The sequence below is a fragment of the Halictus rubicundus genome, chromosome 4 (assembly GCF_050948215.1).
Source record: "Halictus rubicundus isolate RS-2024b chromosome 4, iyHalRubi1_principal, whole genome shotgun sequence".
NCBI lineage: Eukaryota > Metazoa > Arthropoda > Insecta > Hymenoptera > Halictidae > Halictus > Halictus rubicundus.
Window position 1 is genome coordinate 3,111,525 of NC_135152.1, and position 21,067 is coordinate 3,132,591.

Below are 21,067 nucleotides of genomic sequence, written 5' to 3' on the forward strand. Positions count from 1 at the left end.
ACCTTTTCCAGTGTGTTTCTCTATGTTTCTCTGATATACGCCGTCCGACAAAATATGAGAGAACGATAGGAAAACTTTGAGGAAAACTTTTCAGGCAAACTTTTGGCTTCTTTGAAGTAATCTTGCCACCTTACGTATCATCATACAAAATACTATCAATTTAATATATTGTACGACCCGATTAATTCAAAATTCCCCTGTGTCAATGACTCGTACAAGAACGTGGTCGAAGCAATTATACGTACAATTAAACGTTTACAAAATGAAAATATCGGACTTTGATCGCGACTTATAAAGAATTGATGGAGGTACAGTCGTACTATTCTCAAGGCCTCGTATCGCCGCCATTTTGTACTTCCCGCGATATATTCTCTAACGTTTCCTCGTCGTCGGAGTCGTTTCCACCGCCGATCTCGCCGCCATCTTGTCGCTTCTGTATCTCCGTACTTGCCAGATCGAGGACTTCTTGCATAATCTCGGCAGCCACGTCCGCGGAATCGGACGTTGGCATCGGTTGCGTGCAAACTTCCACTTCCACGACGTCTTCGCCGTTTCTTTGAGCGTCGTTCCTCTTCCTATCGCTGGGCTCCTCAGAGCAATTGGTCTCCACGAACTGTACCTCCTCGTCGTCATGGCTGTCGTCGTCGTCCTTTTGCTCGCATACTTCCTCGACGTCACTCGTGTTGTCATTAGTCTCCACCACTTGCACTTCTTCCGCATCGTCGGCATCGACCTCGCTGTTACACTCATTCTGACAAACCTCCTTGACACTGTCCAAGCTATCGTCGTCGTTAATTTCAACAATTACGTCCTCTTTGTCGGTTGTCTTCTCTTCGCTTTCATCTTTCTCGGTTGTCTTCTCTTCGCTTTCATCTTTGTCGGTTGTCTTCTCTTCGCTTTCATCTTTGTCGAGTTTCTCCGAAGAAACCGGCTTGTCTTTGGATTTCTCGGAAGAATCCTGCTTATCCTTCTCTTCGGATTTCCCAAAAAGATTCGATTTACTACTTCTCGTGACCTTTTTCTCCTCGGACTCGTCCGGGGAACCACACTCGTCCTCCTCTTCGGGTTTCTCGGGAGATTCTTCCTTGTCCTCCTTAATCCTCTCGATCAAACCGGATTTACTCTTCCTCGGGCTCTTTCTCTCCACGCATTTAGCAGGAGAACCCAACTTGTCCTTTTCCTCGGGTTTTTCAGGACAGTCTTGCTTGTCTTCTTCAATCTTCGCAAACATACTGGATCTAGTCTTCCTCGTGCTCTTTCTCTCTTCGGATCTAGCAGGAGAACCCAATTTGTCCGTTTCCTCGGGTGTCTCGGAGGATTCTCGCTTGTCTTCTTCTAATCTCGCGATAGGACTCGACTTGCTTCTTCTCGGCGACCTTCTCTTTTCAGACTTGCCAGGGGAACTAGACTTTTCTCGAGAATTCTCACGAGAATCCTGCTTACCCTCCTCCTCGAGTGTCGCAAAGGAAACAGATCTGTTCGTCCTTGTGACCCTTCTTTCTTCAGATCTGTCGGAGGAATCTGTCTTATCCTTCTCGTTGAGCCGAACCTCTTCAGACTTATCGGAAGAATCGGGTTTGTCCTCGGCCAGATTCGCTTCGGATTTATCAGAGAGTTCTAACTGTTCTTTGTCTTTGAGATTTTCTTCGGGGGCATCTGAAGAGTTGCGCCTCTCTTTCTCCTCGACTTGATTCTCCTCGGATTTTTCAAACAACGCAGTGTCGTTTTTCTCTTCAGATGCATCGGTAGAATCCAACTTGGCTTCTCCTTGGGTCCTGTCTGCTTCAATTTTTTGGGAAGAATCCAATTTATCCACGTCGACATCTTCGCTGAGAACTCCACCGGCATCATCTCCGAGTTTCTCGTCGCTGATAGTTTCTTTCGGCTTTTCCTTGTCCAGTTTTTCAGCTTCTTTTTCTTCCTCAACCGCGCCCGCTATCGGATCTACGGAGTCAGCAACTTCTCCGTCTTGTGCCTTCTCTTTTCTCTCACTTTCTCGACCGACTTCCTTCTCTTCTTCTCCTTCTTCTTCTTCTTGATCATCTTCGATGTTGGTTAAAGAAATATCCTCGACGTTTTCTTCTTCTACCAGTTCCGAGACGTTCTCGGCGTTGGCTTTGTCGGTGCTCAGACTTCTGCTCCTCTGATCTCGTAAACTCTTTCTGTCTGTGTCGTCTTTTTCGGTTGGCTGGTCATTGTCGAGTTCTTTCGAGGGAATCTCTGTGTCAACGGTATCCTTCGGTGTCTCCTTTTCGGGAGAGGCGGCAACCTTTTCCACGAGAGAACTTGTGCTCAAATTTGCATCAGCGCTGCTGTCTAAATTACTCGACTCCAACTCTGCTTCCTCTTCGTCGTCGTCCACCGTGATCCTGATGGCTTCCAACTGATCCTCAGATTGCTCGTCTGCCGCTTCTTTCGTGTCTTGCGACACCGCGTTCGGTTTACTCTCGATGGTCACCTTCTCCAACTCGAGTCTCGGTTGCTTGCAGTGCGTTAATTTATGCGTCAAGAATACAAGTCTGTTTTCATAATTAACTCCGCACTCCTCGCAGGAGTACGTTTTAATCTCTTCTTCGATGAGAGAGTCGGCCTTGTCCTCGACTTCCGATTTCTGTGGCGGCTTCTTCACCGAGGCCAGTTTCGTGACCTTCTCCGCGTTGGAGACGCTTCGTTTCACCGCGTTTCTTCTGGGCCTTTCGTTCCCTTCGGACATGACCGTCAAGTCGATGTATATGGGCGAATCGTTTTTGAATCTTAGCTTTTTCTTTTTCGACCCGCCATCGTCGGTCGAGGATTCGTCATTAGCGTCCGAACCCCTTGTAGAGCTGTTCCTGGTCAGAATGCTCTTCAATCGTTTACGGTCACGTTTGATTTCAACGTCCGCGTCGGACAAGGATGAACCGGTTACCTTTTTATGTTTAGTTAGAGGACCCTTGAGTCTCTTGACTTTGTTGCTGCTCAAAGAAGTATCTGTATCGGAGCTCTGAATAACGTGTTTATTGTTAGCAATGGCTTTTCGACTGCGCGTCGTCCTAGTTGAAACACGCTTGGTTCGCAGTGACGGCTCTCGTTCCTTCACCGTTTCTTTCGCGCTACGTTTTGCTTTTTTATTTGGTACATCTTTGTTGTCAGAATCATTAATATTCGCTGATCTAATCGAACGTTTCTCAGCCTGCTTTCTGGTGTCACTGTCTGTATCGCTGCTCAGCACAATAGTCTTCTGTTTTCCTTTCTGCGCTGCCGTTTGACTCAACACATCTTCAAGGAAAACTTTACAAACTTTTGTTTCAGCCGGATTCTGTGCTTCAATGTCTTTCGCGTTCAAACGACTCTTCTCCCAACAAACTTTGCACACAGTCTGACCTGTTTTCTCATTTTTGTGAGCGTCGCTATCAACTGTAATAGGGCTGTGACATTCTTTGCAGGCTTGTTCGCCTGACTTTACACTGACCTTATTGCTCAATTTAGCCTTAGACCTTGTACGTGTCATAGTGTCAGAATCGCTGTCTATATTTTGCCTTGGTATCAATGTTGCTCTCGCAGACTCTGTGATTGTAGTTTTGCGACTGATGACAGTTGTCTTCACCTACAACGAAGAATAGAACATTAGAAAATATAGGCCTAATGTATGTTAATACATTTGTGTATCGTCACCTTTGGAAAACTTGAATAATCTATATCTTCCTCGATTTTGCTGTCCAATTTCGATGCTATTCCATTGGACAAATTTTTTAAATCACAAAGTACATCCACCGTGTATCGGCAAGACAAACAAACAAGAATGTTGTTTTCCTGAACTATATCGCTCTGTTAACATTTAATAGAAATAATATTAAGATACCATCATTCGATTAACTCGACCGTGTTAAAGCATTAAATTCTTTCTTACTTCATCGGTCAGGATTTGTTGTATTTTATCAATGGATTTAAGCTGTAAAGTATTTTCTTTCTTAAGATCGAAAGTGTACTCTTTGTCTGTCTGTTCAAAACATAAACTGCAACACTTTTTCCGATTGTAATTTTTTTGATTTGCAGCTTTTTTGTACTTTTTTAAAAATGTGCTGCACTGATTTAATTCATACGCACATTTGTGGCAAATTTTAGTTGGTAACTGGTCAGATGTGGGCGCCTATAAAAGTAAATTATATTTTTACAAAAAACATATCTATCTTCTTGCTTACTATTTAATATTCATAAATATTGTGTAAATATGGGCAGTAGCAAGCTGTTTTGAACAAGGTGAATATAACGAGAAGCGGATTATTGTGGAATGGTGCTATATACAAGAAAAAGTAGACCCATACGTAGAAGAAACTTTGGAGTATAGGAGAAAACAGAGGTTAGCTCCAAGAATTTCAATGTTTACTAACAATAAAATAAAATGTAACGTACTGATTCTTCGATAAATAACTTGATTCACTCAATGCTCGTGGTTTTCTAATGAAAAGAAAAGTCGGGTATTGTTACACTTTACTGTTAACAAAATAATTAAAATATATAGTTGGAATAACATATTTCTCCTGCTTTACTTCGCAGTGATTATACAACGAAATGATTTACTTATTGACTTCCCGATTAAGTAAAGTTAGAAAACGTAACATTCGAAGATATCCTACTGACTACGGAGAATATTATTGTTGTTAATGTGCGTCGCTCACGCGACGCACGCTCAGACGGATTCCGACGAATTGAATAAGATACGAGTGTAGAACCGCCTATATAGTTAAATCTTTCGTGAACTTACCTTAACCAATGAACAAATCTTGAATTGTGTACAAAACGTTTGTTTATTTTCAGTCGTAATATCCAAGAAAACACCTTCGTCGCTCGCACAGAGAAAACAGCATTTTGTTGGCATACTGGATGTATACAGATAACCAATAAAACCACGAAATAGCTAAGCGTAATCAAAGTGGACTAAACATTCGTGAAAAAATTGTAGTAAATTAAACAAAAAAGATGATTAAATTTTTGGCGGTTTCTCGAGTAAAACAACAAACTCAATGTAACGCGTTATATTAACGGTGATCGTCGAGAATTCATGATGGCGTCGTTGGTTATATCGATGTACATATATCGCATGCAACGTACTTCTCGAATATGTAGATATATCGATTTGAAATGTTACGTTTGAAAACTATAGCTTTTCAAACCGAGTTCCTCGTTATTTTTCATTTTTGTCGATTGAATAGGGAAACGACGGCGTATAATTAGTGTTCATTCGTGCCATTACTTTTAGGTTCTTTTAATCGAAACAATTTCACGATATTATACATTCAGATTTCACGCGGGACGCTGATGTAATTGTTGACTTTTGGATCGAGTTGCGTGTAGCTTCGAATGCTTCCTGTCCGTTACACGACTCTATCAAACGGGACGTTAATGCTTCGGTAGTTTTTCATTCATCGTTTCGTTTATTGGCTCGCCTTTAGTCCAGTTCACTAGGTTCGACAAGGAAAAGAAATCAAGGATGGACTGTGGTTGTTCACGGAATTGTTCGAAACGAGCTTTCAACTCTTCAAGGAGCAACCTACGAAACAAATACAAATATAAGCAAATATTCATAAGAGAATTTGGTTCTGAACACCGTTTAATAATAAGAGTAATTTTTATTTTACGCATCAAAGATTCTCGAAAGATTGCAGCTGTTCTATCGATTATACGATCGATCACCTGAGAGACTCCATCATGTCCTTGGAGAACTCGAGACAAGTTTCCACATAATTCTCCTTAAAATCTGCAAAACTTTTTTTAAACAGAGCATTTTTTTCCACGATCCCACTCTGGGCTTCTTGCACTTTTGGCTTCTCCGTAGGATCTTTGGTTCCAGTCATCATACTGACTTGCTAAATGAGGCAGAATTGTAAGCGCATGGAATTATTTATAGTTCATAGGAGATTTGTCGCTCGAGGCACTAAAGACTACTATTGCAATAAAGTTTCTATTCTGTATTTTATCGATAGTTTGCGGATCATTATGTAATTATCATATGTATAATAAGCATAAATATCTGCTTAAAATTCGTTGCGTCAACGTTGTTTGCAATTCCATCGAAACAACGATTAACTTCGAACGGACAGTTAACTTGATCGTACGTTTTCAAAAAAAAAAAAAAACCGCGGGAGCCAAACGCACGAACGCGACACTTAAATGATTCATGCCGTTCGAATGAAGTGTTGCCCAGTTGTAAACGCTACTATCACTCGATTCATGTAAACAGAAATTCTGAATCTAGTGCAAGACATACGTACATACTAAATTAAATGTTACGTACTGTTGATCTACGAAATGTATATTTATATTTATTACTATAGTTGTATAATAAATATCTTTGCACACAGTTTATATAATCGAAAATTACAATTATACATTTCGATATAGTTATTTAGGTTATAGTCGGTTGGTTATTTCGGTTATAGTTATACCGATTGTCAAAACAATGGAAGACGACTATTTTCCTGTATAGATTCAATTTTCGATACATAGGATATGGTATAGTATATGCATTATTGTGCACAATGTGTTATGACATAATACGACCCTGTTTAGATGATTTCTAAAGTGCCTACCTATGAGAAACAATTATTATTCGAAAATGACGAGAGATCATTTTTTCGAGTGATTCGTTTAATCTTGTTTTTTCTTTTCATCGATCAAATGATAAAACGCGAGGAGCGTTGCGACTATTGACATTCACACAAGTGTACATTCCTCAACACAGAACTGTCATGTACGAGCACACTGCTAGTTTACAATCTGATTCTGGTAATCGGATTTGTTGTTAAAATATACGCACACGATAAGCGATGCACACGAGAGCCGAGGGCCTCTCGGTGATGTTTCGAAGAGGGGACGAATTTTGCATGATCTGGACCACCCGGAGGCCCGTATGTCACCGAGAACTACCACGAAGGCCGACCAAGGGCGCAGAACAACGTCAACCAACGTCGTGGTTCGTGCGGTGCCGCGATTTCTAAATTTAGCGACCGCTTCTCTAGAAAATTATTGTTTTCGTCAATCCGGTAGGTCCAACATACGGACAGCGGATCGAACTCTGGATTATGTCGGCTACTGCGCGTACTCTAGCCAACGTTTCGACGCGCGCATTTCGCGCGCTCAATTCGAAACGACCTCCTTACCAGATGGAAGCCGCATACATAGAAGAAGCACCGATCGGTAGCCTGAACGGTTTACGAGTAGAAAAAAAAAGGAGTATAGAGTACAGTAGACTTTCTTGTCGCATTAGTAATCCCAGGTTTCGACAAGAGTTGGCTTTGATTGAAATTGGGTAAGAAACAGCAGGTATGAGTAACATACGTAAAAAGCTCGTTTTGGGAAGCGAAGCACCTAAACCGAAGCAGTCGAACGAAAACCAATAGAAATAGAATGCAATTTTACAGTAACTAGACGAGAAAACCAACCACGAACACTGTCCAGTTTTTCAGGATCTGGTCAATTTCTTTCACTGTATTCTGTTTTACCAGCACGCTGTTGACTACAATAGTTGTCCATCTGCTCTTGTCTACCGAGGGCGCCACATCAAAACGGTACGCCCATCTATCATACGATGATCAATGGCGTTATTTTACTATCCTTTCGGACATGACAATTCTGATGATGCCTTATACAAGCAAAATACCAAATGTTAATATAATATTATAAGGAATATTTATGAGAATGTTTCTTTATCGGAATAATAGAAACGATGTTGTCTCTAGCATATTTGGCATATCATCTCTAATGCTGAATTACCTTCCCGCCATTGGAGCGCCATCTGGTAGCTTGTCGCAAGAGTACTGAATCTCGAATAAATTTTTGAAATTTTTCTAACGTAACTTTCAGCAAAGAATTCTAACCGGTCAGACGCTAGACTCGTAAATGACAATTTGCACTATCGGTTTTTTATTCGATTGCGAGTTGTTTGCTGTTGCAGTGATGTCGCGGAGCACAGCCTCCACCGCCTCCTCCCAATCCCGGACCTTCGAATCTGCGCGGTTGAAGGAAGCCGACCATTTCAAACGTGGCATCGACACCACGGTCAACACTTTCCTGAAATGTGTTTTAGGCGATGATTACGCAAGCGACGAGGATTATAATCCACGTCTATTAAAACGTTAAAACGTAGAAAAAGGAAATAAAAGATCATGCCTAAGATCCGAATGAAACGCGGACATGTCGCCACCAGCCTGCTCTCCCAGCCTGCGAATAGCCTCGGCCAATGGCCCGCTGAGTCTTTGCAGCCTCCTCCACGATTGAGTATACTGAAGCCTGACGAGTTCGATGATGGTGCTGGTTAGGGCCAGTCCGACCAGAATGTAAAGGGTGCAGAGTAGGGTGTATTTCGGCTTCTCTGCGTACGAGCGACGACACGAAGCGTGGCTATAATAACGTATGAACACGCACCACACGGACAGAAACACGAACGCCTATCGGTCTGGTCAAGATAGACGTTGTTCGCGTTGTTTTCGCGTTTTGCGTTCCATCAACGCAACCCGTATTTTCGTATGCTTTACTACTTACTCGGGACCAGATCTCCGAACCCTATGGTAGTCATCGTCACGAAGCAAAAATAAAATCCGTCGAAGAAGTCCCAGTCGTCCTCCCACAACATAAACATGCCGGCTCCACAAGCGAGGTACAAAAACAGGAGAACGATCGCTGCCAGAGCTCCTACAACGATACGTAGAACAGTTTGGCAGCCAATTTCTATCGGCGCAAATTTTTGTGCGATCTACCGCATACAAACTAAACAATTATCTTTTCGAATTTGTATCGTCCAGCTCACCGAGCGATCTCCTTCCGGCTAAATTCGTCGGAACGCAAGACAGGGAACATCGAAACGGAATCTTCGACTTGACGGCTAATCCGATCTTAACCACTGCACCGGCAAACAGTTTCCCCCAATCGGCTATCACTATCAGCGTGAGTGGTATACCAACGAAAGCGAAGAAAATGCAAAAGATCTTTCCCCAGCCAGTCGATGGGACGACATTCCCGTACCCTAAAGTAGAAATATTCAAATCGTAGCTCAAGTTGGACCATGGAACACGAGGAACACGTTAATATACCAATGGTGGTAAGAACCGTGCTCGCGAAGAAAACCGCTTGAAGAACACTCCATCTTTCAGTGACGATAGGCGGTAGATCATTCTGATCGATCGTATCCGCCACGAAGCCTACCATCAGACCCCCCTGCACAGCTTCTTGGACGATCTCCTCGTAAGCGCGTAGTTTCACACTCACCTGCAACGATACTCCGTCTCGAATACAGTCTCGAGATAGGATTTATCAAATTTTAGGACTTACCAAAGTATGCAAGTTCAACACGTCTGTATTGTTCGAGATGGAGTCGACGAACAAACGCCTCTGGCTACGTAGATTCGATCGCAAACTTTCTAAACGCGCCAATTCCGCCGGAAGCTCGATATGCCGGAACACCTATTTGTGCACGTGCAATAAGATACACACAGAATTAATTAACGCGTTACCGGCCGGAGAGGTGAAAATATGGTTTTGCGTTGAATGCTAGTTCAGAGCCAGAGACGTATAAATCGGACTTTATGAATTAAAAAAAGTTGTACTGTCCGATTGCAACGAGTCGACTCGAGTAGCCCCGTATTTGCAAACCTCTCGAGTTTCGAGTAGTCGGGGTAGTGAAGTTTACCGTCGATGTAATCGACAGCGACATTAATCATCCCGCTGCCCACGGTTAAAATTTAGCGCGTTATAACGTAGACAGATATCGTAGAAAAGCACCGAGAAGCACCGGAAAACACCGAATAGACACCGGTAAGAATCGTAACGGGTCCTACGATTGGCCCATCGCTAAAAATAAAGATGCCGATTGGAAATCCAGTCTCGCGTTGTTATCTCTATAAATATTACGCGCCGCATAAAACCTCGTAACCAAACAACTAGAAACGTGCAAGTTCGCTGGTACGTATGTACAGCAGTGCCAGTCGCGGGGGTCGTTACTAACATTTATTTGTAAACGTCTGATCTTCTCGTAAGAGGGGTACCTCGCTAGGTCAACTAACAAATATCACAGAGCTAAGGTCCTTTGATGGTACTTCAATTTTCGTGGAACTTTAATCTTCTTAGTAGTAACGGCATAAGGAAATACGGCAGCAGAAACAAGCACATTCTAACTTGACGTTACAAATTTGAAAATTCGTTGAAATAACAAAGACATTAAGACGGTTCATTCGTCAGGACCTTAGTTAATCATCTCATCGTACGGCAATCTACAAGCGTACCCATGTACATGACTAGACAATAAATCCAACTGGACTATAAACAGAACGTTGTTTCCCTGCTGCAGCAAGCTAGAGTTCGGGGACGCAACACCGCCAACGGCATCTCAAGGGAAAACGGAACGGGTAACTGCAATAATTTCGAAGGGAAATGCTACTGTGTGGAACATCAAAGTCCAACTTACCAAACCACCAATCGCCGTGTAGAGCATCAGGGTAATCAGCAGTCCAACGTGGCCACTAGCTGCTTTGATCTTTAGCATGTGCTCCTTGCGGATGATCTGATTCTTTTCCGCGGATTCGTCGCCGTTGTCGCACGGTTGATTAAACTGTATGGACAGGCTAGACTTCTTACTCGTCATTCTAGGATCGTGTTCACCTCCTGATCCCACGTAACCGCTTCCGACACCCGAGCTCGACTGATTGAGTTCGCTCGAATCCTCCACAATATCGCTCCGGTTATTTCCGTATGGAACTGCGATGCGATGGAAGAGCATGCGGTGCTCTTCAAACTCCTACCGGAATTCGATCTTCCGTGCATCTTCTGCGCGATCATCTCGATGTACATTCGTTCCTCGAATCGCGCGTCCTGTTTATTTATCGCTTGTTTTACTACTCTGTACATGTTGCCAAGTAAGTTGCTGCAATAAAAGAAATTTTCATTAATACCTCTTGTTCATTCAATAAATAAGCTAATGACAAAATATTTCATTTATTGTTTTTCCCAACTAATTTGCCAAATATCAATAATGGAGAAATGGAATTTCATTTCTGTTAAATAGACGCGAATTACGTACATATTCAATTGATTTCGTCTGAAATCTTCATCGCGAGTTTGACTCGATATAATAGGGCTAACATAGTTAATATTGGACAGATTTTGGAAGGGCAACAAAGTATTTTACGTTTGTTTCTTAACAAATAAGTAAAAATATTGATGTAGAGTAAACTGTGCGAATAGATTCAAATCGTGCGCCATTTCAGAAAGAACGTATAGATGTTTGTCGATCAAGTAGAGCATGTATGCATCTTTTACCCACTGCTCTGTAGGTAATGCAGTTTTGTGGTCAAACGGTAATTGTTAGATTCGAATAAGAGTCGTCAAGATCGAAAGGATTAAAAAGTTCAAGCAAAAAGCAAAATGACTGCCAGGTAACTAAGAGAAAATTCAGAAGAGACGCTGCAAACTAATTTAATGATCGAAGTCAACGAATATCCGTCGTAAGTATTGTTAGTAAGCAACCCTTGACAGGTTATAAATTGTATCTCTTGGTAGCATCATAAACTTACGGATTAAACAATATAAATAAAAGACGCAAATGCAATGATGTATAAACAATATAATGAAAATTCTCACAAAAGACGGGTACAATAACCTTGTCGTTTTCTATACTGTATGTAATGGCTTTAGGACTATTATTTGTGCCTATATCTATACCTTTTTTTAAGGTCATGACAACAATTAAAGTTCATGGAGGAATTGATATCCTACGACTTCCTGTTAATCAAGAAGAACATGTCTTTCCACCATGGCATGTTAAATACACGAAGTCTCACATTTTGCATTCTAAGTGCTCCAAAAGCGAGAATGGTTGCACTGACAAAGACGATCCCTGCCAGTTTTGTGTGTACGTACTAAATTATTTACTACATCGACACGATACCATGGCAGACTCGTACTTTACCGTAAACTTTGTAGTTTCAGCCGTACTTTAGAACTACCACATATGCCTGATATGGTATTTCCAAACAATATATTAACTTTGAAGCATCAAGATGGAGCGTACCTTCAATTTAATGCGCTGGATGCATTGAAAACTGTCTCTAATGGAAAAATTCACATTCAACTTGCGTGTGCAGAAGCATGGAAGGAATCTAGGCATGTACATTGAATTTCCTGAATTCTTTGATAAGGTTTTACATAAATGTCATTTGAAAATAGATCAGAAAGTAGCGAATTTATGGAAGAGAAAATAAAGCCATTCGATTGGACTTTCACTACCTCCTATACTGGTACAGTGTCTAATTTTAAATTTGAGGAAACCAACGAACGAATCGACATGGATAAATTAAGGAGGAAAGATAAAATCTTGTTTTATCACGACTTGACGCTGTTCGAGGATGAACTTCATGATAACGGAATAGCCGTTTGCTCTGTAAAAATTGTAAGTCGGTAATTTTACGTACGAAGTGTCTCGATAATTATAGAATAACCGAGAAGAGAATAATTCCACGCGAAAAGCTGAGCTGAAATTAATAAAAGAACACTATGCTCATACTTTCGCCTACACTATGCACTTTCTCGATTGTACCACGGATGTTAGCACACTCGGTATAATTCGTACGTAGCATACAATCACTGTAAAAAATGTGTAATTCAATTTATTTTCATTTAAACAGCGTGTCATGCCTGGCAGTTTTTTCATTCTGCTAAGATACTTTTTGAGAATCGATAATGTACTGATAAGAGTGAACGATACCCGTATTTATCACGAGTTCGGACAAGACTACTTGTTACGCGAATATACGACAAGAGAATCTAAAGTTTCGGAGTTACGTGTAAGTAGACTAACGAAATAAGTTAGTATTTCGTTATATTCTTAGATCCTAATAATTTTACATTTTTTCAGGTGCCACCGCACCTCTTCTGCGAACCGAGTGAAATAGCTGCACATTTGCCGTTGACTGGGTGCCACTATCATAAACTAACAATACTATCAAACAAAGCTTCGTCGGGTACAAATATCGAGCTGGCTAATGAAATAGTAACGGACAGTGTTGCTGTTAGCACTAGTGTAAATGAAACAGATAATTCTGTTACCTAAGGACTATATGCATATCTATAATATCACAATTTATGGTAATTAGCGAGTGTATTCTATAAAATAAGAATTTGCATGATTTTGTGCAGTGAAAAATGACTCAAAATTATTCTATAATCCACTAGAATCGCGCGGTTCGATTAATTTTGCTACACAACCGTTAGTGGAGAATTCTTGATATTTGCCATGTGATGTTAAACATATGAATAAAGAATATACTCAAATGTTTAATTGTTTAATTCTAAATAAAAGCATTTCGGTAATACAAGCTGTATCTCATTAGCGTTCGAATAATTTGATGCACATACCTAAGTTGCATCTTTTGGGATAAATTCTGGCTTGTCCGGATGTTCGTCGTACCTTCTGCGTACTACATTGTACAACCAAGAATACATCTTTGCATTATATTCGTGATCGTCTATGCAAATTACGTTAGTAGCCAAAAAATTTAACTTTGCAACAGACAAATCTTTGAAAGTGATATCTTCGCGTGGTTTTTTAACAAACATATGGTCTAGTGCACAATAACCCACTGCATGTACGTAATCACAGCGTTGTATGCATTTACCCAATCCACCGTTTTTTGTCTCTAACGACCATTTATGTTCTAAAATCTGTAGCACAATTAAATAAATTAATAGGTTTTATTCAGACATTATACATATACTACAATATAATCTCATACTTACTGCCATATCGCGGATACTTGTACCAACAGGATAATCAAAGTTTGGACGAGGATTGGGAAAACGTTTTGGACACTCATGGCCTTTGAAAGATTGCGAATTAATCCTCATCGCATAATCGCGATATTTTTCGTCGATCTTTTTTCTTTCCAATGTCTGCCTCATAAAATGATTCTTATCATAATAAATGGTAATAGATCCGGTTCCATCGTCAACTGAAAATGTTATTTTACAGATGCATTTTTCAAATATATCTTTTCACTCGAATCAATAGACTTCACCTTGATACATGTGAAATCTGCTATCCTCCGAGACAGAAAGCACAAATCCCATTATTTCGATTTTCTTTACTACAATGTGCGGCATGTTCAAAACGTGAAACCTCACGTAATTATCCTCCAAGAAAGGTACGAGTCTATTCAATTCCATTATCAAGAAAGGTTCGAACACCATTATTCTACCTAATAAATTCATTCCAATTCATTCGGGCAGGCTCGATGGTCACTTGCTTACAAACACTTAATCTTAACAAAAACAAACGATGCCCGACCACCGACGTATACCTTTTATATTCTTGTTTTTGTAATTGACCCACTCTTCCTTTTCAGAAATGTACAACGGATAATCATAATCTCCGTTGAACGAGATGAAATTTTGGTCCATTCCTTTCGGCAGATTTGTCCAAGGTTTTACGTCCGACATTTCTGAATTGAATCGGTTGCAGCAACAATATTGCAAAGCTGGCGGGAAAACCGCTATAGTTAGCGGTAGACGAGAGATTCAAAAACACTCGAACACAGACGCACTACCTCGCCCGTGTTGTGACTCGAGACACGAGACTGGCTTAGGATAGCGTTCTAACCGATTTCGACCGTTGACGCCAGGGTGCGTTGCTTCTCCACTTTTGTCACGGAGTTTGTACTGTTGTGAACTTTTCTTTCACTGCCTATCGACAATGTACATAATTTAACAATCCTTTGTAGACTAAATTAAACTTATTAGTAGACTTAATAATTATCATATTACTGCTGGTCACTCGATCATTATTCAATGTCTGGCAGCAGAAATAATTTAACGACTCGATTGTTTATTTTTTCATTGACTTTACGAGACTGAGCTACTCCACAAGATCTGTTAGTCGTTAATAAACATGTATGAAACTAGCAAATTAAGAGCTTCAAGGCTCCGGGAAAGCAATAACAAATCAACGATTAATTCGTAAAATTTAAATCGAACGCGCCTATGCTCTGTAGATAAAACAGAAATACAAATTTATTTGATTCGTAGAAAAAATGGTTACCGCGTCGGTTACCGAACCACCAGCCCGAAAAGTTCCATAAAATGTCATTAGGTAATGAGAAATTGAAACTACAGTATCGTAGTTTATCGGTACAATTACCCGACTAGCCTTTTTAGATCCTACAAATTCTAATGAAACGTAATTAACGTAAAGCAAAGAACAGTTCTCCGATGATTTTGGACAAGAGAATTTTCTTGGCCGACGCGTCTATTTGGAAGTTTGCAACATTCAGATTCCCAAGGAATCCCTCGTTTACAGCGTGGTCGGCCAGCTGAATGGTCGCAGAAGCTAACAAAGCGTGGTTCCGTTGAGACACCGTAATTGCTGTTAGCAGTTGTACTGTATCGCCGCGTACTAACACGGATCGGGTCCCGTGTTCATTGTTCCTTTACACTCCGACTGACCTTGGGAAGGTCACGCCTGTTACACGCACCTTGCATTCCTCGAATCCCCCGCGTTCCATTCTTCGCAATCGCGACTCTACCTCGATAAGCAATAAACGTCTCATTCCCGAGCTGCGCGCCGGTCGGTTACAATAAACAAACGAACCCTTCGCCAACCGAGTCCTACCGGATCGTTTACCGAACGATACACCGCACCGTTTTAAACGCGATTCTGAGTTCGGCGGAAAGTCCCTTCAACAGGGCCCAGTTGCCAATCGTTGAAGAGACCGCGTTCTCCGTCGGGTAAATTTTAGTGCCAGCATCAGCGGTTAGACTATTGTTATAAGTTATCAATAACCGGCCCGTTAGGCGGCCGGCATGGTTTGAAATCCATATACGTATGTAAGGGTCAAAATCTATACAAACTGTCGCTTCAATATTGCAATGAGCAGTTTAGAAGTGGTCAATTGTGTTTCCTAAAAGTCCAATCTACGTCTGTATAGAGCCCAAATTGCGAATTTCTACCTCATCGTGGAGTAATTTGTAATATTCGGCAGAAAATTCGAATTCTGACGCACGTATGACGTCACAAGATGGCTGCCGCTGAGAGATTCTCTTAATTTCGAGAGATTTAGTGTTCGTATCGAAAAAAAGGCTCTGTACAGACGTAGCAAAGACATGTACAAACACGGTGGTATGCATTTTTAATTGATTGCTTACTTATTTAAGACGTAAAATGTCTAGAAAAAAGGCACAGCGTAACATAGCATGACAGTCAAGGCCAAATGCCTGCCACCCCCCTTAAGGGAGGCATAGATAGGGCTACTGGGACTTCAAAAGATCGAGTTTTTATTATATATTAGGGGGACCCATAAGTAATCAATTACAGGTAGCCCTCCTACAACACGGCATCTTATAACACGGTTTCGCTATAACACGATTCATAAATTGCGGGAACCCTACTACGACACGGCTACAATTAAATTAAAATAATATTTTTTGTTTTGTATTGTACATACATTTATATTTTTAATAAAAATTAAGTTGTTTATGTAGAATTTAAAAAAATATTTGCTTTTAATGTTTTCAGATCGTAACCCCCCTTTTTGTACTGGCTCTGGGTCTCATACAACACGGCATTTTCTAGGAACCTATCTACCGTGTTATAGGAGGGTTACCTGTATTTTGAAATCTAAAACGAACCTTGCAGTAAATTCAAGTTTTTATTTCTTAATTTATTATATAATCTCCATCATCATCAAGGACAGTTTGCCATCTTTCCTGCAAATTTTCAATCCCCCTCTTATAGAAATCCAGGGTTCGCGAAGCAAAATATGACTCAAGGCGCCTCTTTACATCTTCTACGGAAGTGAATGTTTTATTTCTTAAATAATGCTCCAGAGATCTGAAAAGATGGTAGTCAGAGGGAGCAATATCCGGTGAGTGTGGGGGTGCGGTAAAACTTCCCATTGCAATTCTTTGATTTTTTCCTGAGCGAGTTTCGCTGTATGGGGCCGGGCATTATCAATTTGCAGTATTACACCTTTTATGTGGACTAAAGATGCCCTGTTTTTCAATAGTTCTGAATGCAGCCGTTGTAATCGCTGACAATACAACTCAGCAGTAACTGTTTCTCCAGGTTTCAACAAACTCAAAGTGAATTATGCCACATCAGTCCCACCAAATGAACAGTAACACCTTTCTAAGTGATAAGCTAGGTTTATATGAGGTTGATATTGCGGTTTGATTTGCAGAAAGCCATTGCTTGGGACGCTTTATGTTATCACAAAGAATCCATTTTTCATCTCCGGTAACGATTCTGCTAAGAAATGGATCTCTACGAAATCTGGATAACAATGAAGTGCAAATTGATCGACGAATATTCTTGTTGGTCTCAGATAATTGATGCGGTACCCATATTCTTTGCCTATATGCTTCCCCTTTTCGTGTAGGTGCCTTTGTATAGTTGACCACGTGGACCCAAGGCTTCTCGATAATTTGTGTATACTTAATTATGGATCAGCTTCCACTAGAGATTTTAGGGTGTTATTATCAAATTCAACTGGTCGTCCACTTCGAGGCCTGCCAGAGAGATCATAACCACCAGCAGCAAACCTTCTGAACCAACGTTGACATTTGTTGACCTTCAATGCAATCTCCATAAACATCGCAAATTTTCCGATGCAATGACGAATATGATCCTCGGAAGGTACGGTCGCCGCCATTTTATTACACGGGATTGTAATAAAAATTATACTTTTTAGAATATTTTGAACACAGGCTGCTTTACCGAAAACTATAAAAGGAAACTGTTGTTTCCTCTTCAACGATCGGTACAGAACTAAAGGCAAAACAAATTCTTTGCAAATAATTGATTACTTATATATTTATTTTTATTATGGATAGGGCTTTTCGCCTATCTATAAGATCCGATGACTCCTTGAACCCATTCAAATCAGTGAAGGCGTTCGATATTACTCTATTGCCATAAGACTAAAACGTTCCGATTTAACTATGTAACAATCGCGAATTGAAAATGCGACGGTAACCCGGGAGAGGGATACAACGAACAGACATTTCCGAATCGGCGCGGCGCGGCGCGTCGAAATAAAAAGCAGAGAGGAGAGAAGAAGCGAAGCGAGGCGAATCAATCGATCGTTCGAACTTGCTTGGCGTGGCAGTGTCGTCGTAGAAGATGCTCGTGCAAAAAACTGTCCGGCTCCGTGACACGACAGGAGAGGAGGGGAGAGGAGAGGAGAGAAGAGGAAAAAGCTTGGACATAGCCAGCGATAGTGCCGAGATCCTCTCCGCTCGATAACATTCAATTAATCCCGCGGCGGAAACACGTCGAATCTATACGTAATCGGTTGCAACTCTCGGATCGCACCTGGCTTGGCAAACATCTAATTACAATCTTCTCTCTCTCTCTCTTTTTCCCTCTCCCGACGTCGCAATCGCACCCACCGATGGATCCGCAATTAACAACAGAAACAACTTGTCTCGTCCACCCGTTCGGATACGGGATCTCTTAGAGTTTGCTGGACGTTCGCTATGTCCTTATTGCAATCCCTACTTTTTCTCCAAGACCGTTTCATTTGCACGTACTGCAACGATCTCCTACAAGATTTAAACAAATTTGCAACCGATAGGCTATCGACGAGAGAAAAACGAAACGGTCAAGTTCAGCTTCGGTAATGAAATCTGAGAAGGTTCGTTGATTTTTTGTTTTTCTTATTTGTTTCTAAAGGATAAAGAAGAAGAAGAAGAAGCTGTAAGAGACAGCGTCGTCGAAACGAACTGGCTAGGTATGAGTATGTCGTTGGGACTAAAAGAATGAAGTACGGTGTATACATATTAGCAGCGTTCCAAGGTCCCTCGAAATCTACGACACGGAACACGGCGTCGACAACTCGCGCCCAGGTAAATAATACGGAGCAAGCGATACTCGCGAGAAAGTCGTACCCGTCGCTGGTAATCTCCGCCTTGTTATGGCTGAAAGAACGATACACAGGACGGAATAATGATCGATACGGAAAGTGGAATTTTGCGAAGTTATATCTAGCAGCATGGACGTCGAGACCGCTCATAATCGGCCAAACTTTCAGCTGCCAGGCGTTCCAAATGTTGGAGATCCGTAAGAAACAAATCGTGTGGTAACTATGTAGGATCAGCGTTCGTAAAAGATTCGCGTTAAACGATAGATCGACTAGTAAATTTCCCGTAGTTGAAAGGGGAACAGCGGTTTCAGCGTTTCTAACAAGCAAGGTTCGAGTTTCTGCCGAAGGGTTCGAGGTCGAGGACGCGTTCCGATAATCGAGACCGGTTAAAGGGTTTATCGCGCGATTCGTTCGCCTTTTTGGCGACAATCGGAGTGTTCGTTGTTCGCGAGCGATTCGTAGCCATCGCTGGGCATCGCTACCTCGCACGCTACCATGATGCGTAGGTGTTTCCGGCCGGCTGAAGCACGGGCATCTGCCCGGTCTCTCTCCGCGCGCGCAGCAACCGCGCAACAGAGCGAGATAGAGAAGCGGAGAAGTTCGAGAGAAAGGGACGAAGAACGAGAGACAGAGAAACAGGGGGGGTACCGAGCGACGAGAAGCAGAGAGGAGAAGAGAGGAACGAGCGAGTAAGGGAGCCGGGCGAGCAAAGCGAGAAAAATAGAGTTTGCCTGGCGGGCGAGCGAGTGGAAAAGCAGGATGCGAGAGGAAGGACGACGGATAAAGAAAGCGTAGCTGGATAGAAAGGGACGGAGAAAGGGAGAGCAAGAGAAAGACCGAGGGGGAGAGAAAGAGAGAGAGAATGCTCGGCCGGAAGCAGTTACTCGTGCGATGTAACGAAAATATCAGGCGTCCGTTTCGCAATCGGCCTACCCGTGTTCGTCGAGTTTAATATAGAACGCTCGCACGCCCTGTCGCGAAAACATCACGCTAACGTCGCTAAGCGCACGCCGCTATCGCGCGTCCATCCTGTTATACATATATCGAAAATCGTCGTTCCTCCTCGAGCAACCGCCCCGATCCGATCCGATCCGATCCGATTCCGATTCCGATTCGATTCGATCGCTGCTTCGCTTAGTCGTTCACCCGAATCCGAATGCGCGATGAACCCTCGAACCGGTGACGCGAGACGCATCGAACTTCTCATCGAGGAATGACGATCCTGGTAAACTACCACCCACCTGAGAGCGTCGCGGAGATTCGAGGGCAATTCGAATTTCATTTCTGCTTGCCCCATTTTCTTCGGAAAAAATATCTCAGCTTTGTTTCCTGTTGTCGACGATAGGTCGCGAACCGCGCGACGTTCCCATCGGTCACGTCCCTTCGACTCGAATCTCGTGGATGACGTTCCGTGACCTCGGTCATTCTAATCTCTCCCTCTCTCTCTCATCTTCTCCCCCCCCCCCTCTCTCTCTCTCTTTCTCCCGCGTTAATAAATTTTCGCGCAACGTATCTGTGCGGAGCGTGGCTTAATCTGCCCTGCTAGATCGTAAATCATATTCGTACAACCGATGGGTCTTTCTCGTCGATCCCTCTCCTCGTGACCTTGCTTCCTCCGCTATCCTGATGCGATAATAAATTCATACGGCGGATCTCTGTAAAATCTCTCTCATTCCCTCTCCTCCCTTTCCGTTTCTCTTTTTCTGCTGACACGGGCACGAACCGCTCTCTCCCCTCTTCTTCCCTTTTCCTCTTCCTCCCCACCTCCCTCTCCTTCTCCCGCGCCCTCTCCCTCTTCCTCGTCACCGGATATTTCGCCGATTTAATTCGCCACCCGATAAACCTGACCAACCGTAAAACCGTTCGGAGGACGCGGATACCTTCGCTGGTTGCGGATCCTTCGATCCGCGTGCGCGCGATTCCGACTATTTCGATTTGTTCCGCGTTAGATCCTTGCTATTAGCGATAGAGCGATCGACAATAATATGTCATTGTTGATTCTTTGTCTTAATTAGCCGTTCCTTCGCCTCGTGGAAAATGCTCGATGTCGTTTGCAACAACGTTCGCTCGTACCTACATTCCCTGCTCTCATAAACTCGCCTCTTTCTACTCGCGCAACCTTCTCTCTCCGCGTCGCGCGTATTCCTAATCTCTACTCGTTTAACCTTCTGACTCTACTCGCATAC

At 42.2% G+C, this 21,067-nt stretch overlaps 4 protein-coding genes across 5 annotated transcripts; 1 reads left to right on the plus strand and 3 right to left on the minus strand.

The window, feature by feature from the left end:
* Positions 1-127: 127 nt before the first annotated feature.
* Positions 128-7,375, minus strand: LOC143353185 (uncharacterized). 2 transcript variants are annotated; one of them, XM_076786313.1, is made up of 6 exons: positions 6,797-7,375; positions 5,674-5,846; positions 4,745-5,530; positions 3,890-4,129; positions 3,655-3,807; positions 128-3,586 (listed from the first exon to the last, which is right to left on the minus strand). In XM_076786313.1, exons 3-6 carry the CDS (start codon positions 4,856-4,858, stop codon positions 326-328), a joined length of 3,768 nt encoding a protein of 1,255 aa, XP_076642428.1. In that variant the 5' UTR covers positions 4,859-5,530; positions 5,674-5,846; positions 6,797-7,375; the 3' UTR covers positions 128-325. The 2 variants fall into 2 exon arrangements, with proteins under 2 accessions (XP_076642428.1, XP_076642430.1); XM_076786315.1 differs by lacking the exon at positions 6,797-7,375 and adding an exon at positions 6,570-6,790.
* Positions 7,376-7,469: 94 nt separating this feature from the next.
* Positions 7,470-10,853, minus strand: LOC143353189 (potassium channel subfamily K member 15). The gene is made up of 7 exons (XM_076786319.1): positions 10,439-10,853; positions 9,307-9,438; positions 9,069-9,243; positions 8,786-9,001; positions 8,521-8,670; positions 8,149-8,350; positions 7,470-8,049 (listed from the first exon to the last, which is right to left on the minus strand). The coding sequence occupies exons 1-7, from the start codon at positions 10,748-10,750 to the stop codon at positions 7,860-7,862; spliced, it is 1,377 nt and encodes a 458-aa protein (XP_076642434.1). The 5' UTR covers positions 10,751-10,853; the 3' UTR covers positions 7,470-7,859.
* Positions 10,854-11,314: 461 nt separating this feature from the next.
* LOC143353187 (TIP41-like protein) lies at positions 11,315-13,163 on the plus strand. The gene is made up of 6 exons (XM_076786317.1): positions 11,315-11,474; positions 11,703-11,881; positions 11,953-12,132; positions 12,196-12,418; positions 12,654-12,812; positions 12,884-13,163. Exons 2-6 carry the CDS (start codon positions 11,706-11,708, stop codon positions 13,076-13,078), a joined length of 933 nt encoding a protein of 310 aa, XP_076642432.1. The 5' UTR covers positions 11,315-11,474; positions 11,703-11,705; the 3' UTR covers positions 13,079-13,163.
* Positions 13,164-13,383: 220 nt separating this feature from the next.
* LOC143353188 (uncharacterized) lies at positions 13,384-15,740 on the minus strand. Its single transcript, XM_076786318.1, has 4 exons — positions 14,325-15,740; positions 14,043-14,222; positions 13,765-13,976; positions 13,384-13,689 (listed from the first exon to the last, which is right to left on the minus strand). Exons 1-4 carry the CDS (start codon positions 14,461-14,463, stop codon positions 13,384-13,386), a joined length of 837 nt encoding a protein of 278 aa, XP_076642433.1. The 5' UTR covers positions 14,464-15,740.
* Between the last annotated feature and the right edge of the window lie 5,327 nt (positions 15,741-21,067).

Excerpts from the sequence above, each read along its gene's own strand:
- LOC143353185 (XM_076786313.1), bottom strand. The coding sequence starts at position 4,858 with ATGCCAACAAAATGCTGTTTTCTCTGTGCGAGCGACGAAGGTGTTTTC. Across the intron at positions 4,130-4,744 it reads AGATTTGTTCATTGGTTAAG|GCGCCCACATCTGACCAGTT; the intron begins GTAAGTTCACGA and ends TTACTTTTATAG. Across the intron at positions 3,587-3,654 it reads ATTATTCAAGTTTTCCAAAG|GTGAAGACAACTGTCATCAG; the intron begins GTGACGATACAC and ends TCTTCGTTGTAG.
- LOC143353187 (XM_076786317.1), top strand. The coding sequence starts at position 11,706 with ATGACAACAATTAAAGTTCATGGAGGAATTGATATCCTACGACTTCCT. Across the intron at positions 11,882-11,952 it reads GATCCCTGCCAGTTTTGTGT|TTTCAGCCGTACTTTAGAAC; the intron begins GTACGTACTAAA and ends TAAACTTTGTAG. Across the intron at positions 12,813-12,883 it reads CTAAAGTTTCGGAGTTACGT|GTGCCACCGCACCTCTTCTG; the intron begins GTAAGTAGACTA and ends ACATTTTTTCAG.
- LOC143353188 (XM_076786318.1), bottom strand. The coding sequence starts at position 14,463 with ATGTCGGACGTAAAACCTTGGACAAATCTGCCGAAAGGAATGGACCAA. Across the intron at positions 14,223-14,324 it reads CAAAAACAAGAATATAAAAG|GTAGAATAATGGTGTTCGAA; the intron begins GTATACGTCGGT and ends TGAATTTATTAG. Across the intron at positions 13,690-13,764 it reads CAAGTATCCGCGATATGGCA|ATTTTAGAACATAAATGGTC; the intron begins GTAAGTATGAGA and ends ATTGTGCTACAG.
- LOC143353189 (XM_076786319.1), bottom strand. The coding sequence starts at position 10,750 with ATGCTCTTCCATCGCATCGCAGTTCCATACGGAAATAACCGGAGCGAT. Across the intron at positions 9,244-9,306 it reads TGTTGAACTTGCATACTTTG|GTGAGTGTGAAACTACGCGC; the intron begins GTAAGTCCTAAA and ends GTATCGTTGCAG. Across the intron at positions 8,671-8,785 it reads AGCCGGAAGGAGATCGCTCG|GAGCTCTGGCAGCGATCGTT; the intron begins GTGAGCTGGACG and ends GTATCGTTGTAG.